Source organism: Syzygium oleosum, unplaced genomic scaffold (assembly GCF_021117445.2).
Source record: "Syzygium oleosum isolate NSW1041296 unplaced genomic scaffold, Sole_v2.1 Sole_v2.08, whole genome shotgun sequence".
NCBI lineage: Eukaryota > Viridiplantae > Streptophyta > Magnoliopsida > Myrtales > Myrtaceae > Syzygium > Syzygium oleosum.
In genome coordinates, this window is record NW_026607492.1 from 7,683,515 (window position 1) to 7,693,222 (window position 9,708).

The 9,708-nt window shown below is 44.9% G+C and overlaps 1 protein-coding gene across 1 annotated transcript; it reads right to left on the reverse strand.

Annotated features, from left to right (window-relative positions):
• Positions 1-62: 62 nt before the first annotated feature.
• LOC115687502 (wall-associated receptor kinase-like 14) lies at positions 63-5,758 on the reverse strand. The gene is made up of 3 exons (XM_030613103.2): positions 4,685-5,758; positions 1,847-1,921; positions 63-1,487 (listed from the first exon to the last, which is right to left on the reverse strand). Exons 1-3 carry the CDS (start codon positions 5,463-5,465, stop codon positions 193-195), a joined length of 2,151 nt encoding a protein of 716 aa, XP_030468963.1. The 5' UTR covers positions 5,466-5,758; the 3' UTR covers positions 63-192.
• Positions 5,759-9,708: the final 3,950 nt, after the last annotated feature.

Consider the following 9,708-nt stretch of genomic DNA (forward strand, 5'->3'; position numbering starts at 1 on the left):
GTAGATTTTACATTTTCCACTTGGAACATGTTCCAGTGTATCTCTAGGAAGGAAAAGTAACATAGTTTGAAAGAGCCTGGTGAATCAGTCACAATTTTATTTTTTTACCTGTGTAAAATTTATGATCATTTATATGGGATTTAGCCCAATTTGCAAAAATAACTTAAAGATTATCCACAATTTCGGTCATCATCACCGAATCGCGTTATTCAGTAAGCTGTTTGATGAAGGCGAGCTCTGATCACTCAACCAAGGGTCCTGAACAGAGACTGGGGAGCTTTCCTTCACCTCTTCCAAGCTGGAGCGGTCGGCCGGCTTCGGCGGAACGAACAGCTTCTGGCTCACCGAGCCGATCTTCTTCTTCAATGAGCCGCCCGTTGACCTCTCGCTCATGGCGTAAGGTGACGAGCAGATGGATGCCACGGACGATGCGGCGCATGCCACATCCTCATCCAACGGGGCCCACCCGCTCTGCCTAACGTGCTCGAGCTCTTCCGCCACCTCCGTCATGGACGGCCTCATGTCGCTGTGGAAGGCGAGGCACCGGAAGGCCAGCTCGGCCACCTTGTGGATTGATGAGAGCGTCCAGGCGTCCTTGTGCGGATCCAGGAATGGGTCTATGATCTCTTCCACACAGCCCCTGCCGATCCTGTCGATTGCGAGTGCAGCGAGGTTAATCTCGGTGTGCGGCCGGGAGAAGTCTACTACCTTCTGCCCGGTTATGATCTCCACGAGGACCACCCCGAAGCTGTACACGTCGCTCTTGTCCGAGAGGTGGAAATTCTGATGGTACTGAGGGTCTAGGTACCCCGGAGTCCCCTGGGGAGCTGTCGAGATGTGGGACAGCTCCGACTCCACCATCCCGAGCCTGGAGAGGCCGAAATCTGCCACCTTCGAGTTGTAGTTGTGGTCCAAGAGGATGTTGCTGGACTTGATGTCTCTGTGGTAGATGGGCGGGTTGACGGCCGAGTGGAGGTACTCGATGGCATGGGCCGTCTCGGCCGCGATGGTGAGCCTTACGGTCCAAGGAAGCCCTTTCCCTCTCTCTTTCTGCAAGTGCTGGGACAAAGTTCCATTCGGCATGTACTCGTAGACGAGTATTTGCTGATCTCTCTCGATGCAGCATCCCAAGAGGCGGACGAGGTTCGGGTGGCTGACAGACGAAAGGAGCTTGATCTCGTTCATGACTTGCTCGATACTGTCCGTGTCCCGATTCCTGATTCTCTTCACGGCAACCCACTCGTCGCTGTGGAGCTTCCCTGCGTATACCGTCCCGTAGGCACCGTTCCCCAATCTCTGCTTCTCGGAAAATCCGTTAGTAGCTTTCTCGATGTACTTGAATGGATACAGGGGGACACTGGAGCTCCCGGCGGCTTCATCCAGAAGCCGCTTCGCGCTCATCCGGTTTCTGCGCGAACTTGACCGGCGTCGGATGAAAAAACATATACCGGCTAGGCCGGCCATTATCGAAGCTCCGGCAATCAGCCCTAACAGCAAAACAATGTAAAATAATGCTTTTCTTGTATCTAAGAGAATGCAGGTCATAAGAAACAAAACCCTTCTCAATCTAGTACCTCATTCAATGTAAAATGCAAATCGAATTGGACATCAACGTGAGAGAAATTAGCTTGACCTTAGCCAAGTCGACTATTAGCTTCGAATCTCAGAAGGCGACATGTCGAAGTGCAAGCATTAATTTGAAATCTTAATCCAGTCTAACTTGTGCATCGCAGGAGGAAAAAGATCCTCCGGACGACATTAAGTAATGGTGTCAACGGCAGCATGACGGACAGAGTTAAGAAATCTGCAGCTAGTAATATGTTCCCAGATAGTCGAGATTACGTACCTCCAATAAGAAGACCAATCTTCGAACTTCCTTTACAATCGCCAGAGAAGTACTTCGAAGCACTGCAACTTGAAACTGCGGAGAAGTAACAAGTGCAGAAAGGATCAGAAGAGACGCTTTTCGGCACCAGATCAGAGTTTAACGAATGGCATCAAAGCCTTCAAAAGTGCACGCGCTATCAGGGATTCTTGCGCATGCTCTTCCTGTCCTTGCTGCTATATGTATAATTATCCTGGACAGAAATCTTTTGCAAGGCATTCAAACAAGAAACTCAACTAGGGTCTGAATATTTTTCACCCAAGGATGAAGAAATGCGAATTCGTAAAACTAGTTCCTCAGAGCACTCTGTGGCGACGTGTGCCTTGGCCCTGCAACTATGTTAGTCCACATATCGGGCAAGCATTCAAATGTTTCTAGAGTTATCAGACAGTTTCGCTCCGCTCGGAAAACTAGCCTCATTCAACAATGTACGATGTAATACGGGATTTACTGTTTTGGTACCGACTGATAAGCTGAGTTCATTAGCACAAAATCAAGCCAAAAAGTTGTTTCTGTTGCTCTTATTCGTCGGCAGAGGAGCAAATGCACCATCTGCTGGTATTAACCTGAACAAGCTAAGTTCAACTCCAAAATTTCCTCATTTCCAACAGAAACAGAATCGGTCATTTCCGTGTCCCTTCTATTAGTTAAGGGGTCGTCATTCTGTCGTGTCAAAACGCGATCCTATTAGAACCGCGCCCTTGAAAATACATTTCAGTTCTCGCAATAGAGTTAACTGGGACCCCTGAATTCTCACGCGAATCTTGGCATAACGACGCGACCGGGGATGGCATTAACCAAGGAAAACTACTAAAGCACATCCTCAAAAAGAAGTAACGACCCAGACCGCCAGAAACCAATCTACATTTTGCTAAAACTAGAGAGCAGCTTCTTCATGCAATCCGAAATGGCAAGTCGAGAGGCGCGAAAGTCTCAGACTTTGACAAAAGGAGTCTTCAACACATTTTCTATTCTCAGCATACGAATGTTTCCAGCCCATCATCATTCACAGGGAGAAAGAAGGGCAAGCTGTAACTACTATTCGATGCCTACCCACATGTGCATAATGGCCAAAGATTTCGCACGACACCTCTATCCTAACCTAAAAACTGCTTTACCCCCCACACCAAACAGAAATCCGAACCAGAAATGTGTTGACCCTGAGGCTGTTGGTCAAAAGTTCTGCAGTCTCCTTCCTTCCTTGGAGGTTAATGTAACTCCACAGTCCACATGCCTCACATTTCAAACCCTCCCTTGAAACCCGGGATTTTGAGTGCTAAGATTCTACGCTGGAATCAGTAGATAAGTGGGGCCTCTTCCTAACCTTGATCAAAGTCAACCAAATGACGGATCTAATCGAACAAAACACGAGACACACACACACACAGAAAAACATCCACCAACTTTGACCGGTCGCATTTCATTTCCCTGTTATTATGGCCGTTTGGAAGAGGAAGAAGAGGAAGAAGAAGGAGAAGACTACTGATGATAGAGTTGCTGAGAAGCAAGACAGGTGAACAGCAGGGCAGGAGTAGCCATTAAACGACCCTTTGAGAAGAAGGCGGGTGAACAGTAGGGCAAGAAGTAGCCATTAACGACCCTCTGAGAAGGTCCAATCTCTTTCGTTTTGCTCGATTCATTAAATTACTGTCCATCGTGAATTCTGCCACCGCTCTTTGACCAGGTCAAAGGGCGTGCGCCCCCGCCGCATGTTACAGCAACGTGGGGTACCAAATCGCACCCCGGATGTTTACTTTCTCGAACAGTCAAAACAGGCGAAAATTAGGCCGACCACCAAAAACGCCTTCCGAAAAAGCAAATCTGGGGAACGAGAATTTTCGGCGATGCATAATGTATTCGATTCGATAATTTGGACGCTGTTCAAATGTAGGAATGGTCAGTATGATGATGGCGGCAAGTTGGATGCGTCCTGTCCAACTTTTTCTCCTATGATTTCGTGTAGCGATACTAATGACGTGGTGCTAATCTGACCACCCGCCGATGAAAGTTTGACATGTTAGAGAGGCAAACGGCAGCAGTTTTCACGTGGATGGAGGTGCTTATCTCTTGTAAATCTCCATGGCACGAAAACGTCACCAGAACCTTATCTTATAAATTAATTTAGGGTTAATACCATGAAAAATCTCAAATCGATATTATGTGATAAATTTACCCCGAATTAATTTTTTGATCACAAAAAATTACAAACCTATACTTCTTTGACGGATTTACCCAAAACTAATTTTTTGAGCATCAAAAATCCCAAATTGGTACATTTGTGATAAATTTACCCTCTATTAAATTGGATTAATACAAAAAAAAAAATCACAAACTAGTACACCTGAGACAAACGGAAGATAAAACCCCAAAACTGGTACATTCGTTGGTTGCTATGTGCCATTTAACTAAGTAATTTGATAGTAAAATTTTACGAAAACAAACGGAGGGTAAATTTACCACAAGTGTAGCAGTTTGAAGATTTTGATGGTTAAAAAATTAATTTTGAGTAAATTTGTCATAGGTATATTGGTTCAAGGTTTTTCGTGATATTAACCCATGAATTTATAGGTGAAATTTTGTATAAATTTCATCAATCGTATTGATGGGAAAAGAGTTCACGAGTAAAATCAAAGTTCATAATTTGTTGTTTCCATGCATTTTAGGAATTCTCATCTGAATAATAGTAATCTTATCCCCCTAAAGTTACTTATCAATTTAGGAAAACGAAATAAATCGAATGTGCAAAAGTGTGAATGGATGGATGCATCGATGCATGTTCATCGGTCGAGTTCGACTCACCTCTCTGGCAACCGCGGCCGGCGGCGAACCCGTCGCCCTTGTACCCCTCCCGGCACTCGCACCGGAACCCGTCTCCGCCGTCGGCGAGCAGCACGCTGGTGCAGTTCGCCTCCGCCGCGCACCTCCCGCCGGCTCCGCACGACCCTTCCAGCCACCAGCCGAGCTCGATCACCTGGAACTCGAACCAGTTCCCGTCCGATTCCACCGCCGAGAACAGGAACTTGCACCCGGTGTCGCCCACCGCCTCGTACCCCATCACGTCGGACCCCCTGTTCTCCGGCGAGAAGCAGCTTATGTTGTCGCTCCGGGCCTCGCAGTGCTTGGCCCCGAACCGGGCCTCCACGAAGCTGGTCGGGATGAGGCAGCCGCCTCCGGCCGGGGGGCTCGAGCAGTTCTGGAGGAGGAAGCTGTTGGCCCAGGTGGGCGCGTAGCTGTCGCCGAAGAGCGGCGAGACCGACCCGACGTGGCGGCCGCATTCGGCGGGGAGGCTGACCAGGATGCTCGACCGGGTGACGTTGAGGACCCGGAATCCGCCGATCGCGATCTCGCTCCCCGTGGCGTTGGCGGCCGCCGTGCAGCTCAACTCGATCTCGCATCCGCTCGAGAACCCAAATGGGTAGTCAACGCGCTGCGCCCACTTTCCGGTCCCGCAAGTCCGGCTGCAGGGGGAAGCCGAGCTCCGAGCCCTGGCTCGAGCTGTCGGGACGGCGACGCCGGCGATGACGACGGTGACGAAGAAGACGGCGACCGTGATGCCGGGTTCTGCTCCGCGGAGGGTCATGTTCGAACCGGGTGCGTGCCGGAGCCGAGCTAATCACTCGCTACCCTCTTTGATCAAAGAGGTCGAAGCCGAGAAAACAGAGCAAATCGAGCAAATTCTTGAACCCCTGACCGCCAAGTGCTCGATGCAAAGACAGAGAGAGACTATCAACAACAGTCAATGGAGGAATTCAAACACAGGGGAGGGGGGGTACGCTGGCGAGCCATCCATCTCCATAAATGCTCGTCTTGCAGAACGACGAAACACCGAAGGGGGTGGGTGTTCGACTGATCGTCTAGTCTTTCATCGAGCTTCCCACTCCGAGCTCTGCTCCACTGGGCGGTCGGCCGCCCGCCCCCTCGTTTTTGCGCTCTGCTTCAAGTTTCCCGAGCGAAAATCGCCGATTGGCCCACGATTCTGAGTACGGAGGGGGGGGGGGGCTCGAGTTACGTACTGCTCTTGATCACAGGGGGAGGGAGGAAAAGGGGAAGAAGGAAGAAGAGCCGTGAGATTGTGGGAAAGCTGTCTCCTTCTTTGACTCTGTCTCGTCTCTCTCTCTCTGTGGAATCTGAGTGGGGAGGAGGAATTGCGGGTACGAATGGACTGGGACAGCCCCTTGGGAACTTGAACTTTCGTAAGATAAATGTTAAGGAACAGACGAGTTTCCATAATCGTCCCACCTTATAATTATATAAGATAAGGGAGGCAATTTGCATCGGTGGCAGTGGATCAAGAGAGCTTTGAACCACCACCGCCATCCATGGCTTTTGATGATGGTCTCTATCTCTCTCTGTCTCTGGATTTTTCCTTATCTTTGGAGGAACCCCAAAAACATGAGATGCAACAATGTTGTCAAAGTGCACGCGTGTTAGGAGTTAGGACACCTAATGGAAGAGTGTGAAACTAGCGACGAAAGTAATCGTGAATGATTCGGAGAATATTTTCCTGAAGAATGATCGCCCGTATCACTTGAGATAATCGGCCGGTGAAGAACGTTTTCATTGCCGATGGGATTATCTTTCCGTTCGTTCGTTTTACTAAGGCGATACGATCGATCGCTTTTAGGAAAGTGTCTTCCGGATCGCTCATTTTCCGTGAAACAAATGATACGACTGTCTTGGAAATTTAGTCGGCACATGCTTTTTTCTCTATGTGAGTTACATTTGGGACTGACAATTTGCATTTGCGGATATGATCATAAATCGTAATCACTCTATTGCATGTTGGTAGGTAACCGAGTTTTTCATCTTCAAAATTTGGAAGAAAGTTATATGTATATGACGTTAGGTTACGATGTTGATACATGCGTTAAAGGACTTGGTTGAAAAACGTGGTACCGAAAGGGCGTCACGGGGATGCTAATCCCCCACGCGTGACTCATCCTATGTTTTTACGCAAATTGACCTTTTTTTTTCTCACGTGCAATTAGGATTTTCGATGATTCTCATATATGTACAAGAATGCATTGATTATTCTTATGATGTGTACGATAAGTGCTTTGAAAATCAACCGCCTTTTCGATGAGAACACTCGTTAATAAAATTCGCGCAAATTTCATTCCGTTTGGGGGGTCGGGCAATCGCGGTTTTGTGCAAGGGCATTATGGTCAAAGAGCCGCTGTTTTCGACTTTCATTTATTTACTTATGTATTTATTTTCGGCCTGTTGACTCCCATCGCTTTCCCGAATTATTTTGATGGCGGCCTTGCAGTCCATTGCCGTGTATGGAATGTGGGAAAAAACCTGAAAACTTAGTGGTGAAAAGACCATAACGACCCCCGCCCCCCATCAATGCCCTGCCCTCCATGTTGACTTCCATGGCGGTTCCTATAGATTCCTAAAGCTCACCTGTTGTCATCTTCGTTGACTTTTCTCTCCCTATGAGCAACAAAAGTCTCACATCACCTGCCCCTCTTATTGAATGGATTCACTAGGCAAAGGAGAAAAAAAATAATCCCATCTAATTTATGTGTATGTTGGTATTGAATGCGACCCCTCCATTTTTATATACATGTCAAAAAATATTATTAGCGAAAAGGATAAATCGAAAAGCAAAGGTACTGAAAATTCAAACGGTGTCGATATTTGAATGTTGAGAATGAAAACAGGAGGTTTCTTCAAGTAATAAACCTGGAAGTTCGATGCTGAAAAGTACTTGATTTCTGACTCGGTACTGAATGTAAAAAGATGTATCCCTGAAACGGCGATCAACTCCGCCAATCCTGGGAGTTTAAGGGATTTATTCATCAACCTCTCTTACATTGCTAATGGCGCTCCCAACCTCGAATGAGAGCTTGCTTGCTTAGGACATTGCTGTTTTGAATGACCTGCTAAAGGGGCAACAAAGTCCTCGTTTCATCCTAGTAGCATCATGTATAGATATTGCCATGATCTTATATCAAGCCTCATGCATATTGTAGATAATTTATATGTTCAATTCTTAGAAAATATGCCAGATGGGCCAGCAGGTATACAGCCCCACTAGTTAAGGATTTGGGAGGGTGGGGTTGCGGGTAGGGATCGAATCACCACTCTGCATGAGATATACCAGTGAGAGAGATGAGGGTCGGTTAGGAAGACCAAAAAAAATTCTTAGAAAATTTAGAAGTATTATAGATTTCAGTGATGAATAATAATCGGATCTTACAACTTCAAAAATTAAAGTATCGACCCCACTCGTAGTTACTAGGCCTCGAAAAGAGGTCTTCTTTTGTGGCACAGCACAGTCTGCAACTGATTTTTGTGAAAAATGTATAATTTGGTAAGCATTTTCCAAAATATGATCGTTTGTATCTCTTGAAATAATTAATCAATGAAAAAACGTTTTCATTATCGACAATAATTTATGTCCAAACATTTTCGTGAACGATAAAAATGATACAAATAATTTTCTGGAAGTCTTTTCTAAAATCATTAATTTTCTGCGAAATAAACGGGACTTTAAATTTTGACAATATTGAGAGAAATTAATGGTCGACGATTGGCCCATTCTCGAGAATTGAGCCACATGAGTTTGCATAAGCAAAACGAGCAGTTCTTTAGTGCATCGTGTGCATGTTAGCACAATATGTCACAACCTATGATTTTGATGAATTCCACGTGATTTAAGAATTTGGGATGCGCTGCATAAGTGCTGAAAAATCAATGTTAAGAGAGTCCCTAGACATTTGCATCCTTATTCGGACGAGCCTTTCTTTGGTGGAGATTAATTGCCCATGGAATTGGAAAACGAGCTTTCTAGACAAACTAACAGCAAAACACAACAAACTCATCTCAATCACACATAATTCATACCCAAAAATGCGATCAACCAAAAAATTCTCCACTCATAGTGCTCTCACTCTACTTGCCACCGACCGAAGAACCTAAAAAACATTTAAGACGAGTGGTACCATATCTCTTTTGAGCAGATCGCATCTACTATGCACATATATAAAGCAATATAGAAACTCAAATATAATATACGTATTGAATCAAATATGAGTTGTTTCGTTCAACAGAGCTTTATACAAATTAGAAATACTCATTCGATTTGTTATCACAAATCAAACATTAATGATCAAATCCATTGATCAATTTCTATCAAATCACACATCAATGGTCCATTCCATTAACCAATCATTGCTTAGTCTCTACCATGATCGGAACATAACGCCTAGTGACAGGTGACCAAGATCCCCCTTAGCAAAGCTCCTACCTATTGTTAACCGATGGCTCAGTCCAGAAGGATATCCTTAAACCAGTATGCATACATGAAAACCCTTAATTGTATTCACAACGATAATGAGCATCAAACTATCATGTTTGAGTAACCTATAAAACTAATATGAAATCCATATCATATATCGTAATACATTTTACAAACCAAAGCAGATAAATTTTCGTAATTCAATTCATCAGTCGGAATACCTTTCATAAAGCATTTCTCAAATCATTTCAAAATTCCTTTCATAAACTAGATTCGCAAAACAGTACATCTAACCTTTCACAATACCTTTCATAACACATTTCTCAAACCATTTACAAAAGAGTATTAAATTCCCGATCTAGATTTTCTGCAATAATAATTCCATTTCATAACTCATAACATATCCAATTAATACCATTTTTGAAATATTAGTTTACAAACTCGAAGATGAAATAAGTAATACTTACATGAGAAAGCCTAAAACCAAACACCGAAGATTATTCAAGCTAATGAATTTGCAATCCCACCAAATAATCAAGAAACAATATCAAAATCAAGTAAAACACTACATCAACTA